The sequence below is a fragment of the Nelusetta ayraudi genome, unplaced genomic scaffold (assembly GCF_046127955.1).
Source record: "Nelusetta ayraudi isolate G7.1 ecotype Tasmania unplaced genomic scaffold, CSIRO-AGI_Nayr_v1 ptg000002l, whole genome shotgun sequence".
Classification (NCBI taxonomy): domain Eukaryota; kingdom Metazoa; phylum Chordata; class Actinopteri; order Tetraodontiformes; family Monacanthidae; genus Nelusetta; species Nelusetta ayraudi.
The window spans coordinates 2,225,001-2,242,090 of record NW_027466052.1 but is presented as its reverse complement, the minus strand read 5'-3'; the positions used below and the strand labels follow the sequence as shown (position 1 = coordinate 2,242,090).

Below are 17,090 nucleotides of genomic sequence, written 5' to 3'. Positions count from 1 at the left end.
GCTCGTTAGCACAAGGAGGGTCTTCCTTTTTGCAGTAAACATCACCCGGAAGTGAATCGGTAGCGTCACTGACCTGAGGAATTTGTGAGTAATATGTCCATGGTCGTCGAAATGTGTGCCTTGTTTTTTTGTTTCCCCCTCCTACCGGCAAAATATGAGTTGAAAGGGAGGCAAAAGTACAGTCGAATGCCCCTTTTCAAAATATGGCTGTTAATGTTTGTTAGGAGTAAAACATTTCCCCATATGTCTATATGGCGGACCCGAAAGGGCGCTAGTCGAAATTTTAAAATGCTGAACTGATGGTGGAGAACGCGTACATGTAACTTGTAATTCAAATGCACTTTTCATTCTATATGAATTATTACATAAATATCGACCAACATTGTTTTTGCAGCCAAAAAACAAACTATATTATCAATACAAACTATACTTACAGGCTCAGTGTGTAATATTTGCATTGATTATTTATACAGCATATACTTTTACATACTCTGTCGGCCATATTGTGCTGCCCAGACACTGGATCAGCTCAAGGTCTGGTGATTTGACCGACAACGCCACTCGTGCAAGAACATTGTGTCTCAAGGCACAGAGATTTTCATCCTCGATGCCTTTCCTGGATCAATAATCTCATGGATGCTAAAAATGGCAGCAGTCATCCAATGACCATATTAAAAGCTGACATTGCCATAGCCATTAAACTATATACATTATGCAAGATTGTTCATAACATGCTTTCATAACACTTGATGCATTCATATGAATTTTATTAATTTACTATGGATATCAACTGAATGGTTGGCTAGCGATTAGCGGGTACCAAAAAACAAAAACAAAAAAACAACAATATCCAAAGCAATTTTTCATAAGGGTGGTTTATTTGAGTTGTCTGTATACAGTATGAACATGAGTCTATATTGATACCCATAAGTGTGAACCAACTCTTCATTACACTCGTTTGACCTCCAGTTGGAAGCTTTGTAGCAGTCTCATGGCACAACCACAGTCACTGTGCCATCCCATCTCTCCCCCCCCCCCTCCCATCCCATATCTCTTAACTTCAAAAAACTTTTTTCTTTTAAATATACTGCAAAGATTGTACAGAATATAGAAACTCACACAGTTACCTAAAGTACGCAAAAAAATGTATTTATTTTTTTTAACCTTTACTCCCAAACCTTACAGCATAAACCAACACAAAAACCGCAAAACTTTGAGAATACTCAGATAATCTGCTGGATGCCTGGCATAGACCAGGGCGAGGTGAGTCCTGTCTGGACGTTAAAGGCCAATTCAAATTCAAAAGCAACACAAAATTACCTTTGTTAGAGCTACAGCACAGTAACTAATGCAGCTAGTTTGTGAGCAATATAACATGATTGGGTTAAACCTGGTAATTCATTTGAGCATCTAACTAAAGCACTTGCAAGATAATGCAAGCTCATTCACGGTGGATATAAAAACAGGTAACATAAGCACTATACAGTTTTTAATGTTTCCGTAAGCGTATACACACAATCTATAGTATAACAGAGAAGACTATGCCATGAATCAGTAGTCATAAATATTACACTGTGCACATTCTATTGCACAAGTCAAGTGTATTTGTATGGCATGGAAGGTAGGGGTTAGTTACCTTGATGTCTTTATTTTAATACAAAGATGCAACAAGACGGTTCTCATAAGACAAGGGCTATACATTTTCACAATTCCACTTTTACCATTTCCTTCTTAGGATGTATTTCCTAAATAAAAACAAAACAAAACAAAAAAAAACTATAATACAACAGTGACATTAAAATGTGATAAATATTCATGCACAAACAGATGATACTACCTAAGGTCTAGTTATGTGAAAAGATACTGCTGCACTAGCCAGCCGTTGCACACGGATGGGAGGTTTGCGGCTATACTGGAAAATTACAAACAAAAAAACACAACACAAACACAAGATGGTGGAAAAAGACAACGAAACAAAATAAAACAAAAAAGGCACATGGCTATCAAGGGAGCTTATACATGAGCGCACACACAGCTGACTACTTCCTGCAAGTCCCTGTCCTCACACTCAGGGACATGATCACGAAACTGACAATCACATGCAAACCACAGAATAAAACCCCACACTCAACTAAACAGGGGAATCTGCCCACATTTTACTTTACACGCCTTTTTCCTTCTGTTCTCAGACAGAAAGCCGAGTGACCCCCAATTGCCTTTTGAATGTTTTGCCAAGTGACAGATGAGGACAAACTCTTCTCGTTGCTGGTCCTAAAAATGATTAATTTAACATGTTATGAGTGGCAGATGGGAGAGCTGGCTGGCTGGCGGGCTGGCGGGCGGGCGGCTGGCACCGGGTGTGGGTGAAGCAAATGTTTACAGCCGTCGGGGTTTCAGGGGATGCAGGGAGCCTCGGCGAAGCTCTCGCCCTCGGCGGTGTGCTGGACCGTGTGCTCCTGCAGGGCCGCCAAGTCGACAAAACGCTCACCGCACCACACGCACTTAAACTGTGTCTCCCGAGAGTGCACGCTCTGGTGCTTGGCCAGGTGCTCGCGTTGCTTGAAGCTCTTGTCACAGTTGGCGCACTTGAAGGGTTTCTCGCCGGTGTGGACCCGCCGGTGGCGCTGCAGCTCTGAAGAGTACCTGAAGCGCTTCTCGCAGTCGGGACATTTCAGCGGCTTCTCGCGGGTGGGGTCGCAGCGGTGCTGGACAAACTCGGAGGACGACACGAAGCGCTTGTCACACAGCGAACACTTGAGCGGCTTCTCCGTGCAGTGGGAGTTCTGGTGGCGCTGCAGCGTGGAATTCTTTTTGTAACCTTTGCCACACACGTCGCACTTGTAGGGCTTCTCCACCTCGCCGCCGCACTTGTGCCTCAGCAGCTCCCCCGACTGGCTGAAGGACTTCTGGCAGGACGCGCACTTAAACAGGCTCTCCATGCCGTGCACCTGCTGGTGGTAGAGCAGGTGCGAGGGCTGCATGAAGCCCTTGTCGCAGAGGTTGCACTTGAAGGGTCTGTCGGCAGGGTTCTTGTGCGTGCGGCGGTGGCGCACCAGGGCATACTGCTGCTTGAAGCTCATCTGGCACTCCTCGCACTGAAACGGCCGCTCCTCCGAGTGCGTGCGCTCGTGCTGCCGCAGGTCGGACGGACGCTTGAAGCTCTTGCCGCAGGAGCCGCACCGGAACGGCCGCTCCCCTTCCGGCTGACACTGGTGGTGCAGTAGCTCCGACGACTCCTTAAAGTGCATCTCGCACAAATTGCACTTGAACAGGTGCTCGCCCGAGTGAGCGTACATGTGCCGCACCAGGTGGGAGCGGTGCTTGAAGCTCTTTTCGCACACGGCGCACTTGTACGGCCGCTCCGAGCTGTGCGTGCGCTGGTGGTGCGCCAGGTGCGAAGACTGGCTGAAGCTTTTGTCGCACGTGTCACATTTGTACGGCTTCTCGCCGGTGTGCACTCGCTCGTGCCGCGTCAGCTCCGACAAGTGCCGGAAGGCCTTGTGGCACACAGAACACTTGTACGGCCTGTCGGGTGCCGAGGCCTCAAACGATGGGGGAGACGAGGCACTGATGGCCGCACCGCCACTGGAGGTCTCACCAGTAGAGGGCTGCTGGGGGTTGGCAGCAGACGAGGTTGGCGTGACGTTTCCGGAACCTGGCCGGTACGTCTTCTCGCAGATGGAGCACTTCATCGGGTTGTTCCCGTTGCCGTGTGAGTTGTGATGCTGGGCCAAGGAGGTGAGCAGAGAGAAGCCCATCTTGCACACACCGCACACAAATGGCTTCTGCTCCACCTGCACGCACTGGTGCTCCAGCAGGTCTGTCGCCTGGCTGAAGATCTTCATGCACTGGGTGCACTGGAACGAGCGGTCTTGGTTCACCATGCACTGATGTTCGTGAGGATTGGCAAGGTGAGAGATGTCATGGCCGCAGGCGCCGCACTTGTGTCCCCGCTCGCCCCCGACCTGCAGGGAGGGCTGCTGGGCCTGAACGGTGAGCTGCTGCCCATGTTGAGGTTGCTGCAGTGTGGTGTCGGGCTGCAGGACGACGCCATACACGGTGCAGCCCAGCGGGTTGTCGGCTCCCGGGGGGAGAGTGTGCACCACAGAGGGCGGAGCCACCGCGTGCTGCTGCTGCCACGCCTCCGTCATCCTTCCACTTTCAAGGCAGGGACTGTGTGGACAGTTTCTGAACCACACAGAGGGTGGATGGTCTGTGAGGAGTGCACCGAGGGTGGTCCAGCTACTGTTGCACACTTCCTGTTAGACACTGGAGACAACCTAAAAGGAACACATAAAGCATTTTACCAAAAGGGCTGCAAAACATTACCCGAGTCAGCACAAAAGCGATGTGCTTCTCCAGAGTCCAACATGACAGTTTCAATGAGAACTAATGGTATTTGTTGCAAGCAAACGCCCTTCACAGTCAGGGTATCGTGATTGATGGTGCTCGCTGCCGTTGCTTGTATATGGGGAAATGGAACTGAAACAAGCCGCCTAGCTAGCTTAGCGGGCTATGTTCTCCAATTCTTCAGGATATTTAAACTATTCCAATAAGCAACAGTATCAGTGTCAACATGGATAATTCCATTCGCACTGCCATGAATCCCCGCTAAACAACAACAACAACAAAAACCACAACAACATGGGAATACGCTTCACAGAGCACTACATTTCAATTTCAAGTAGAGCTGGGCTGGGTCTATTTCCTGGAGCACATCGAACGTAGTGACTCTCAGCTACACGTTGTTTCTGAAAACGTTAAGAGGGGAAATGCTTTGATACATTCAACTATTCGCCGAAACAGCGCGAAGCCTGGCGCACAGTCCCTCCGCGGGCTGTTTTGGGACCTCACTTCTACACCAGGATGTGGCGACCTGACGTTAGCTTGTCAACGGCAGCAGCGTAGCAAGCCGCTAACGGCTACAGCTAACGATGCTAAACAACCGGACATCCTCTGAGCTTATCGCGTACTACCCCGTTTCCCTCCACGGTAAGAAAGTATGGTCCGCCGCCCTCGCCTCACTATAAGAACGGCCAAAATTAGCCGAAACACAACGAGGCGGCAGCGACTGGAGCTCCGGCGGGGACCCGCTGAGGCTTGGCCGGAGATGCTGCTTAATGAAAGGCCACAATACGTCTATAGAGTTTCATAGGAGCCTCCCGTGAAGACCCCAATTCAAACTAGGCCTGCTCCGAGCCGCGGAGGAAAATTCACTGTCTGAGGCCGAGCCTCCCACATCCACAAAAAACCCGCTACTTAGAAAACGCACAGGGACGGTACCTTCTCTAGTCTCTTCAGAGAAGCTCTTCAGTGACGTCTCCAGCATCAGGTCGACAGCCTTCGGTGTTTTTGGAGCTCGGAGGACCGGCAGTGGATGGGATACGGTCGAAGCCGGACGCCATCCTCCTGCAGACGGACGGACACCGGAAACCGCCGCGCAGAGAGCTGTCGCCGCCGCGGAGGAGCCGTCACTAGAGCTGCTTCATGGTCGGACCACAGCCGGTAGCCCTGAAGTAGAAGATGAGAGGAGAAATGTGCTATCAGAGTCGGTTGCACGAGCGTTCAAACAAACATAAACGCCGATCCGAACCTTTGAAAAAAAATAGTACCGGGTGTAACTCCACAATGTAACACCAGGGGGAGTATGTCGCTATGTCAACTCTGTGTACATCGTACCATTTGAAACTCAAATGAAGGGGGTGTCTCGCTCAATCCAATCAATTTTAAAAGATTAAATCTTTATTTTGCCTACGCCAGTTATTTTATCCGATTGGTTAATGTCACCATAATAAGCAGTAAATATAACTGCTCCATATCTGTTGGGGGATTATTAAAATCCTATTCAACAGTGTGCAGTGAGCTTACATCCTATAATGTCTTGTTGTGTATGATTTGTTGCTGAGTTTAGTTTAAAAAAAAAAAAAAAATTAATCGTTTTTCTTTTCCTCCTTCATATCGACCCTGTCCATCAACAGGCGTCAGTATTTTTTGCAGAGTAAAGTTTTCAGAAGTAATTATTTGTCCCAATGCCTCCTTGTTTCAACTGTCATCTACTCCTTTTGTGAAGTTGGAGTTTGCCCTTTAGCTTTTTCTTAAGGGGAAAACAATATATAAACATGAATTACGTTAGTTCATTATAGCCATTGCTCTTTGCAGAACAAATGTGCTTCATATTAGAAAGTCTAATAGAAAGAGAAAGTCCAATAACTGGAGTCCCAGAGTCAATTTAGTGATTGGTATGATATTCAGAGAAGTGCACTCTAAGGCACCTCACAATTACTACAATTACAATTCAAGGTCTTCCAATTGAGTTATTCACCAATTATTACAATTATTGTAATAATAATAATCATTGCATCTATTTTCTTACAGTTTTTTTCCTCCCGCCCTCTCTCCCTCCCTCTCTCTCTCTCCCCCTCTTTCTCTTTCTGGCAACATACTTTTAAACATGCTATATAAGTAAACATACAAATGTACCCCTGTTATCTTTTATTTATCAGAGCACCAAATATTTTCCACAAGGAAAAGCTGCTCTTATTCAGAACAAATAGATTACATAAAGTGCCTTTACAAATAAAGCAGACTTAAAACTCAAAATGATTGACTGATTCATCTATTCATTTTCTATTACCGCTTCTCCTGCACTCAGCATCGCAGTGGGGTGGAGCCTATCCCTGCTGTCCTGGGGTGAAGGCAGGGTGGACGAGTCGCAGGGCGCATACAGACAAACAAACATTCACACTCACACCAAGAGACAACTTCAGAGTTGACGACTAGCCTCATGCAGGAGAAATGCGGAGAGAAGCCACGCAGACACACCCCACACAGGATCGAACCCGCAATCTTCTCTTTGTGAGGCCACACTGCTAACCACTGCACCAATGAATCGTTCAGTGACTGGAGCCAGAGAGTTAGCTGCCGCCATCTTGGCTAGCGGTCCATCCCCTAAGATGTCTGGGCGCAGTGTTTTTGCGTTTTAGCTATAATGTAAAACAATCAATTTTGAGCATTTATGAATTGTTACTGAATTGCTGTGTGTTGCATCGCCATGAATCCAGAAATTGATCTAGCTGCAAACCCCTACTGCATAATATGAAATCATTCATTTTCAGAAATATAGATAACCCAGAATGTATCATTACTTTGCCTAAGTTAGTGATTTTTCAGAACCACCTCATGGAAACTCCACCGTTGGCTTGTCAATAAAGGAGACCACAACAAACTTGTTCATTTCAAACATTTCATTATTTTCTCCACATTAACTTTGAAACAACCTCATAAACCAAAGAGTAAGAAAGAGAGCATGCTCGGGCATGCAATGATGTCACAACATGATGATGCCACTTGGTGCGAAGTATAAAACATACAGTAGCAGAGAGTTTTCTTTTAATATCATTCATAAACTCAGGACGTTTCAGGTTTTGTTTCCATCAAGAGTTTAAAAGCTAGCGTTATTTTACACTGCTCTCCACGTCTCACATAGCCTTATGTTGCTGGTTAAAAGAGAGACGGCGGGAAGGAGGAACTCACAAACTGACACCAGATTGAGCAGGCGGAACAAACATGCTGAAAATCTCATCCGGCCCAAAAATGTGTGTCTGGAAATGACACAATGAAACCTCTTCACTTCCCTTCTTGACTGGTCCGAAGGAGGGACTGGGAGGGACAGACCAAACAGTGCATGCCATTTTTAGGGTGGGGGTGTTGATTGATCATTCATCTCCACCTAGCCTGTCCACATGGGGCCAAGGTGGGAGAAGAGGGGTTGCTTTATTGAGGGACTTTAAATCAAGAGGCTGATAATGAATAAATACGAGGCACTCAGCATTCTCTCTGTCGTTGCAAAAAGTAACAAAGTGGAATAATAATAATGACACATACATATATATAGTAGAATTAGTGGTTATAACATAACAGTCTCAAGCTGTACAAAGGGCCAAGGTTGAATCCTCGTCAGTAGTTAAACGTGAGACTTGTAGAATTACTCTTTAGTTTTGCGTGCGAGTGCGTATGTGTGGATCCACTTAACAACAACGGCACACTCATCCATCACCGTAAGAGTGTGTCGGTCCATTACGGCTGATTCTTACCCAGCCTGCTAAGATTTAGGTGTGGTGTGGTGGCGGTGTCTCTGCTGACAGGAAGTGATAACCAGGACGGCGTGCGCACAAATGAGGACGATAAAACAGGTGGATGTTAAAGGGATAGAGAATGCACTTTCTCAAAACCACACACAGCCTCATGCAATGGTTGTGTGCATAGTTTGGAGAGGGGAGAAGAAGAACAGAATCTTGACGGAGCCCTTTAAACTGGATCTACTCTTGCAGCATAGTTCTGTATGGTGCGCATAGAGGCCAACAGGCATGAGGGATGGAGAGGGTCAAAAGGCTAAGAAAAGGATTGTTGTTTAAGATGGACAACGTGAAGTGAGGATCGCTTTGCAGGACCTTTCTGCACCGTGCAGGCCTAGGAGTGGAAGTACACAAAGGTTTTGACCCGGCACGTCGATGCAATGCAAGGACGAGCCTGCCTTCAACATGGCTAAGTGATCTCCAAAAACAGAATCACTACCATTGATGGGTTCAGAGTGTATATCAAACAATGTGGAGGCAAGAAATTAGGAAACTCTTAGTTAATATTTCAATGCAACAGACAACTTTTGCTTCGCTGCAAGCTAATGGCTTGAGACTTTTTTTTTCTGCACTGGAGACGAAACTTGACGCTAGCATTTGTTCTTCCTTTAACACACAAAAGTCTTCGGTATCGCTTGCAATTTTGACATATTAAATGCACCAATTAATGCAGTTTTGTTGCATCAAAACTCAGCTTGTGATGCTAAGCAAAAGATGTTGTACGTGACCAGGGTGAGGCAGCTACGCATTCACATCTTGCTCTAATGTCCCTCTGTGTAATCAGGAGATAAACGCCTCCAGGCGCCTTTGTGCACTTCCACCATTGGAATGCACAGGTTAAAAGGTCCTGATCTCAGCTAGACAGATGAGATAATTGGCAACACTGCCTGAGCCGTCTCCAGTTTGCTGATGGGCAGCCATGTGCACGTCTATGTCCATCAATCAAAGCCGTACTTGTTGCTTCTCTGGCCGTCTTTTCTGTTGTTGCGAGCTCAAAAGCCGTTTGAGTTTGAACTAAAGAAACTGTGCTCTCAAAAATACTCAGATGTTTTTTTCTTTTTTGAATGAGTGTGAGAAGAAGAAGATGATCAGGAGCGACAATAGATGGGCCTCCACTGGGTCCGTCAGTCAGCTGCGGGCTACCGTCCCACAGCCACAATGTCCGTCTCAGCCAGCAGTAACATAATACACTGTGGTTAACAGTAGGTCTTAATAGATCCCATCTGTGTATGCTTAAATAAAGAAGTGAATGAAAAGAACGGCTACTCCAATATTGAGTAAAATGACCATAACCACCAGGATGGAGCTGGAGCCCTGAAAGACAAGAAAGGAGATGCAGTAAGTTTTCAGTCAGAAGGAAACTGTATCTGGACTCAATAGTGAAGACCTGGGGCCACATGCACGGCTGCGTAGGTAGCATCGAATTAACCCTACCCCGTTTCTGCTTTAAAAAAAAAAAAATCTTCTTTATATGTTGTTGAAGTTATTTTCTGAGGTTTGTGTGTATATATATATATATGTATATATACATATATATATATATATATGTATATATACATATATATATATATATATATATGTATATATACATATATATATATATATATATATATATACATATGTATATATATATATATATATATATATATATATATACACACACACATATACAGTATGTAATTATTGTAATATACAAGTTGTATTGTTGTTGTATTACTATATACTATATTATATATTGTTTGCTTTACTTGTGACAAAGGCCAAACTCCAAACTCTGCTCAACCTCTTAAGTACTTCTGTGTATATTCATATTCCACTAACCCGATGATTCAAGAACATGCCAGTGATACCAAGCAGTGAACAGAAAGTGAGGAAGATGGCAGAGAGTGGACTTCCTTTGTGCAAAACCAGATTAATGAGAAGAAGGATGGATGAACTTAGTGATGGTTATAGCGCTCAAAATGAACAAATTATTTTTAAACTGAGTACCAAGTATGAAAGGAGCCTTTGTCTGTGGCAAATGTCAGTGCGCTAATTTATTAGCTGGACTGAAGTGTGAGCAGGATGGTACCTATGTGAATTGTCTGCGACTGCGACCACTCCAGGCGTGTTAATGACTCACTGAGTTTGATTTAAGGGTGAGATGCTCTCCTTCCTGCTCCAGGTTGATGGGCTGAGACGTTAAGGGTGGCGAGAGGGTGAGGTCCCTGTGGAGTGGCCACTCCTCCAGCTCTGCCCCCACATTCAGGTTGTCCAGCATCTGTACAGAGTCCATGGATCCCTCCCTGACCGGCCGAAGGCTCCGGGAACGCAGCTTGTTGTTCTCCTGGCCCAGGCCCTGGGACGCTTGCGAGTCTACACACTGCAGTCTCATGTCCACCATGTAGTCGTTCATCCGCTCCTCGTCCTGCTCGGTAAGGCGCGGGTGGGCAGGGCTCCACCTGAGGGCGCTCTCAGTCTTCCAGCCAGTGAGGTCGTCCAGCCTTTGGTCGATGACGGTGTGCTCGCTCAGCTTGTGGTTGGTGGGGTTGTGCTGCTTGGGGTGGTGGTTGGGGTAGACATGCTCTCGAGCGTTATAGCTGGAAGATACCTGGTCCTTTGCGTGGTGATTGGTGGAGGCGTAGTCTTGGGACTTGTGATTGGAAGAGCCATGCTCAGAAGTCTTGTGATTGGACGTGTTATGCTCTGGGGCCTTGTGATTGGACAGGATGTGCACCTGCGGCTTGTAGTTGGAAGAGGCGTGATCGCAGGCCTTGTGATTGGTGGAAGAATGATCCCATGTTTTGTGATTGGAGGACGAGTACTCCCTCGACTTGTGATTGGACGAGGCATGATTGGAGGACTTTTGGTTGGAGTGCTCCCACGCTCTGTGGGAGGAGGAGGAGGTGTGCTCCCTGGACTTGTGATTGGACCAGCACTTCTCCCGTGACTTGTGGTTGGACAGCGATGGCTGCTCGTGCCCATTAATCTGGCCCTCCTGCTCCTCCAGGAGGGATGGGGTGGTGGAGCGGCTGCTGCCCCCTCTGTCATCAGTCCAGCTGTTTGCCCCTCCCCTTAGCAGATCCATTCCCCGCCCCTCCACCAGCACCTGGATCTCTGCAGCTCCCTGGTCGTCCACGGCACTCTGGCGCATGAAACAAGCATTTCTGGGTCGATGGGCATGCTTGGGCAGGCTATGGGGGGGCGAGGTGGGCACACTCAGTACTGGGCTGAGTTCAGGTGTGATGACAGGCGGCGTGGTGTCCGGTGTGCACAGCTCCGGACTGTCGGTTCCCGTGGAGATCACCTCGTGGTCTTTGTCCTTGGCGTCCTGGTGCTTAGGCCTCTGACATTCGAGCCCTACGAACACAGAGGCAGCATAGCATCAGTAAAAGTGATTTGGCAGCCATCCATTAGACCTACAGTGTGTGTGTGTGTGTGTGTGTGTGTGTGTGTGTGTGTGTGTGTGTGTGTTAGCATACAGGGGAACAAAAGAATTTGAAAATCTTCTTGGTAATTGGATCCAGTGTCAAAAATCTCTGTTGCTTTCAGTCCCCTCCACAACTGTATTTACATCTCTGTGTTACCAGCTGATATAAAAGTGTCACACCAACCTGGTGACACTCTGAGGAAAACAGAAGCTACCACTGAAACATGTCAGGGTATAAAGATAACATCAAAAGTAGTCATGTGTCTGCTATAAAAGAAAAATGCTAATTATTGGAGCTTCCAACAGCTCAGGTGTCTAAGTGTAAAATTAAACAACAGTAAATAGACTACAGCTGTGGTTGAGAACCACTGATATGTTTTTCCATCAATCACAGTCCTGTTATACATGATGGCCGGCCAACACCGTGCCGTGGCTTCGTTTCCCCTTCAAAGACTTTTATAGTCATGCATCAACTGATGCCTGACAATTCTTCCAGCCCATTTGGGAGAACCAACCCAAATAGAGAGACTGAAACAATCAGAATGAGCTTCTTTGAAGTAGCGTCGGGAGTGGGATGGTGGAGCTTGGGACTGAGCAGTTCAGTGCTCAGTTTTGTCACTCACCATTCCCGTAGATGTGGAAAGAAGGCGACAGCTCTTTGGCAGTGATGCGGGCCAGTCGACACTCCTCCGTGGCCTTCTGCGCCACTCCCTCTGCTGCCTCGGCCTTCCCGTGAGCGTGGCTCATCCTGGAGTGGGCAGACACAAGACCGGAGTAAGATGGGCCTGTGACTTTTTCCCGTATATATGATAATAAAGTTACTCTCCGTAGTCTGTTTTCTTCATGTCATATTATATCCACTCAGTAGCGCTGCTTCCATTGTTGTATATTACGGTAGAGTTTTTACCCAATCATATTTTAGCTAGCTTGGGTTGTCAGGTTCTATGAAATCTGCCTGAGGCCTTCAGGATCAACACTGCAGGCTGCTATGTGCTGTAAGTGAACGGACCACGTCAATTTTGATACCATTGCCTTATGCCTGGCTGTGATTGGAGCACTTGTGAGAGCCTGGAAGACTTAACTAATCCCAGAGATTCTATGGCGGAAAGAGGAGAAGGTAAATTGTTGAATCATCTGCAATTTATAATGTAAACAATGTGCCGTGTTATTGTTCATGTTTTTGCTGTTGCATATTCTCAAAATACAAAATAAATTGTTTTTTATGTTATTGTCTCATTGGTGCCCTAAATGAAGGTAACAGCGGACAATTTATTAACTTTATTAACTTATTGAAGCACACATTAGCATTACTTTTGTTGGACTAATGTCTTAAAATTGGCATTTGTGTTGTGTATTAATTCAGGTAAGGCCGAGCACGACCTCACGGAAGGCCTAGACGTGAAATGCAGTCGGCCACTGAGTGGATGCTATTAGCACAGACTTGACGGACTCCCTCTCCTACCTTGACATTGCAATCTCGGCCTTCTGCTTGGCGGTGTCGGCTGCCTTCTCGGCGGCTTCCACCGCCCGGTCCACCTTCTCCCTGATCTTGCTCGCCCTCAGCGGGATCAGGTTCTTGCGCTTGCCACTCACCAGGACGTTCTGTTTGTACTTCCCCTCTTCCTTGGTGCCGTCGGGGAAGGTGGTGCAGCCGTAGCCGTGCCTCTTGTTCCCCGCCCACTCACCCTGGTAGTGCAGGCCGTCCGAGCGACGGCTCACGCCCCAGCCGGCTCTCTGGTCACTCCGCCACTCGCCAGCGTACAGCTCCGTCACGGTGGCGTCGATGGGGGCGCCCTGCTCGCTCTCGCTGGCATTGGAGTGAATGTCGGACGCCGCCGAGCTGACGGTGCTCATGCCGGCCTCGCTGCAGAACGAGCTCTGCTTGCTGAGCTGACTGGCCAGTGAGCTCTTAGACTCGGAGCGCCGCAGCTTCAAGCCGCTGAGGATGGACTGGCGGAAGCGTCCCTTTCTCTTCCTCTGACGCTCAGCTTCACTCGGCGCCGTCAAGGCGAAGCCGCCTCGTCCCACCGGGCTCCCCGCCAGCCCGGCCGCCACCCCGTCGGTTGGCGCGGCGGCGCTGCCGTCCTCCGCCACGGCCGGAGGGCCGTGACTGTGCTCGGAGCGCAGAGAGTTTATGGATGTGCGCAGGGGGAAGAGGATGACGGCCGCCATGCCGTACGGAACGCTCTGCCGCACGCCGTAGCCGTGACGCATGCCGCCAAGCCACTGGCCCTGGTAGGTTCCTGGGGGACAAACGAAGAGTCAGTTGTTTCCTCCAAAAACATTTCTCCCAAAAAATTTCTGTCAATCTCTGTGGTGATGCATTGAAGGACCTGTAATAATAATAATAATAATAATAATAATAATAATAATAATAATAATAATAATAATAATAATAATAATAATAATAATAATAATATACATTTTATTTATATAGCATTTGACATTTCGGCAATCTCAAAGTGCTACAGAGCAGGCAAAAAATTTAAAATGAATACATTTTAAAAAGTTATCAAGCTTAATAAACAGTAAAAAAAAAAGAAAAAGAAATTGGATGAATGCTTTTTTTTTTTAAATAGAGAAGTTTTCAAGTTTCATTTAAAACATGTTTAGTAGGTGAAGCCCTTAGGTGGTCAGGGATGGCATTCCACAGCCTCAGAGCAGCAGAAGAAAAAGCCCTCAAACAGGTTTGTGGTAGTGGAACGGAGGATGGATGAGGAGGTCCCTAGAGGGTCCTGGAGGTCAGTGAATGCACTGATGGGTTAGGAGAGAGACCCTGTCCTCAATTCTGAATGGGACTAGGAGCCAGTGAAGGGATTTTAGGATGGGAATGATGTCATCGTCCTCATCGTCCACATCCTCATCATTCATCAGAATCTGTGTGGATTTGTCCTGTCGGAATTCTTTACACCAGATTTAATCAAATTTTATTGTTTTCTGTAGTTAGCTGATTTAAATAAGCATTCAGTGTGAATCAACACAAAGAGTGATGGAGAAAAAAGTGTACCGGGCAACTTAGAAAAGCAGCAGAGATGTTAAATTTTCAAAATTGCACTCGTCCACCATACCAAGCTCAAACAGACAATGTTTATTGCAGACCTTTGGAAGTGCACAGCCAGAGAGCTGGCTCCCTGTTATCCAGTGTGCAGGAAGTGATGCTAGGTGCCCTTAAAAACCACAAGAAGAAGTAAAAAAAAAATACAGGAAGTTGATGGACATCTGGCCAAAAATGGATAAAATTCACTGATTCAGTGTCCATGTCACAAAATTAGCCAATTGTGACAAATCAGTGGGGGGCTACCCTGGAGAACAACAGAGATTTGCTTCTGACTAGACAGACAACACATGCCCTTTCTAAGAAGCGTCCGAGTGCTCACAGTAATCCAACACATCATTGTGCCGGAGCTCTCAAAGATATGGCACATTGGGTTGAGTGGGATTGTGGCAGAAAAACCAAAAGCGAGACAGAAGCGGCGCCCTAGTCACATCATTTTCAACAACATTATCGTTCCATGTGGTTTAGTTTTCATGGGACACATTCACTCGATACTTGGTTTGCCACTGATTTATGTCTGAACTATTATTTTTTTTTTATGTAAAGCTGTGCATGAAAGCTTGTGAGAAAAGACGAAACAGCTCAGCAAACAGCTTAAAGTTTATCCACAGACATTTTTCTCCCATTTCAGTCCACTTGCATCACGCTGACCTTTGTTCAAGAGATACTTTATCTGAATGGTTTGGTTTTTAAACCTGACAACTTTCTATGCTTCTGTGACAGTACACTCAAAATATGGGGCAGTGAAAAAAGGTTTAAAGCCGTTTGAACGTTTACAGGCCAGTCGGAGCCAGAGACGATCCCACATGTCATTCCCTCACCCCTGCAGCCTCCTCCATCTGCACTGGTGAAATCAGAGTCGACACTGAGTCTTCCTGGCAGGAGTAGCGGCGCTCCCTGGAGGAGGTCCGCTGAAAGAAGAGGTCAACATCTTCCGCCCTCCCATTCCCTCCTCACATCGCAGTGATGGTTTGAGCGGGAGCTCAGGCCGGCTCATGTTTCAGGCCAGGAAACTCCGCTGCCTCCTGTTCAACTCGCTGCCCGTCGGGTTCGTTTACAAAAGCCAAAGAGCCAAGAGGCATCTCACTCTCTGTCTGCATCTCCGCTGTTCGCCCTCAGCTGGTCCTCGTACCACACAACAATGGAAATTATCTATCTATCTATCTATCTATCTATCTATCTATCTATCTATCTATCTAAAAAAAAAAAATGTCTATGCTGGTACCCTACATCACTCTACATCCCCAATCCCCCATAATTAAACTTTGTATGAGAGCATATATACTCCCCAGGATCACTCAAGAAGAGCAACAATGCCAACGTCGCCGAGCGAGATTGGCACTGAGTGGGTCCTGTAAAGAGAGTGACGTTTAAAAGCTTCTCAGAAGGACGACTTCCTCCCAGACCAGGAGCTGTCTGCGGTGCTGAAACCGGAAGCAGGCCGCCTCGCTCTGCCTCGTCCTTGGATACACTTTCATTATTGTGTTTTTAATAAGCGTCGCTGTGTTGACGGCAAAGTCCCCGGTGTGTGGTGTGTGTGCGCGCGCGCGCGATCCTCCTGCACAATTATTGGGTTGTGTAAAATGTGTCAGCTCGTGCGTGCTATATTCATCCGTCGGTGGGGGCTTCCACGTGAGCGGAACCGAGGAGCAGAACTGTCGCGTGACGCACTCTTTATTGGATCGGCGACACTCCCTCACACCGAACACACATACAGACAGAGAAGGGGTGGGGGGGGGGAGCGGGTGGGGGGGGGGGGTAGAGCTTGTCTGCACCCTCCTGTTTCACTCTGACCGCTGCCATTAAGGCGGATGTGGCGCGTCCCGTCTCGTCCCGTCCCGGTAAACAGACCTGCTCCGCACGTCTCACTACGCGACCTGCATCACTTCACTGAGCTGCTTTCCAGCATCCGGGTCCTTAGACGAGTGCTGCGATGCCATGCGATGCGGCGCGGTGCGGGAATGTGGCAGCGTCGCTTATCAAACAACCTACTTAATCAGCCCTCACCCCCCCCCCCCCCTCCTCCCGCACCCCCATCCCCAAGAGGTCCGGAAATTAGAAAAAGAAAGAAAGAAAGAAAGAAAGAAAGAAACTCATGGAAGAAGGCAGCCAATCAGAGCGCAAGAGAGCTGCTCTCTGCTGGCAGCTGACCAGCTGTGAGAGAGGGAGACGCAAGATGTTGTGTGTGTCTGTCACTGCTAACCTGACAGCCACTGCCTACATTTTTTCAGGTATCTGTTAGCAGGTCTGGGGCCGCAGCATCACCGTGGCAAGCGGCGATGCTGAACGGAAAGGTTGACCAATTCTAATCAAGCTGCTGCTGTTACCGCAGCAGCGTCCACTCATGGCTCACCCTCAGTCACTTCCTGGATATCTTCTTTCTGTTGTTGTGTGGTGTGAAAGAGCAGCAGTTGCTCCCTGCTTTCGCCCGAGCGACCGGCCGGCTTCAAGAGTTCACCGAGGTCGACCGGAAACAACCTCAGATGAGGGG

General features: G+C 47.4%; 2 protein-coding genes across 2 annotated transcripts in view; both read right to left on the bottom strand.

The window, feature by feature from the left end:
- Positions 1-859: 859 nt before the first annotated feature.
- LOC142899878 (uncharacterized) lies at positions 860-5,590 on the bottom strand. Its single transcript, XM_076043811.1, has 2 exons — positions 5,284-5,590; positions 860-4,280 (listed from the first exon to the last, which is right to left on the bottom strand). Exon 2 carries the CDS (start codon positions 4,149-4,151, stop codon positions 2,394-2,396), a length of 1,758 nt encoding a protein of 585 aa, XP_075899926.1. The 5' UTR covers positions 4,152-4,280; positions 5,284-5,590; the 3' UTR covers positions 860-2,393.
- A 1,636-nt stretch (positions 5,591-7,226) lies between these two features.
- Positions 7,227-17,090, bottom strand: part of jph3a (junctophilin 3a) — a 12,295-nt gene continuing 2,431 nt past the window's right edge. The window contains exons 3-6 of the mRNA XM_076043142.1: positions 13,007-13,787; positions 12,168-12,292; positions 10,258-11,474; positions 7,227-9,449 (exon numbers count right to left, since the gene is read on the bottom strand). Coding sequence (XP_075899257.1) covers positions 9,369-9,449; positions 10,258-11,474; positions 12,168-12,292; positions 13,007-13,787 — 2,204 coding nt within the window. The 3' untranslated portion in view covers positions 7,227-9,368. The remainder of the gene's footprint in view (positions 9,450-10,257; positions 11,475-12,167; positions 12,293-13,006; positions 13,788-17,090) is intronic.

Coding starts and splice junctions, on each gene's coding strand:
- LOC142899878 (XM_076043811.1), bottom strand. CDS start 4,151: ATGACGGAGGCGTGGCAGCAGCAGCACGCGGTGGCTCCGCCCTCTGTG.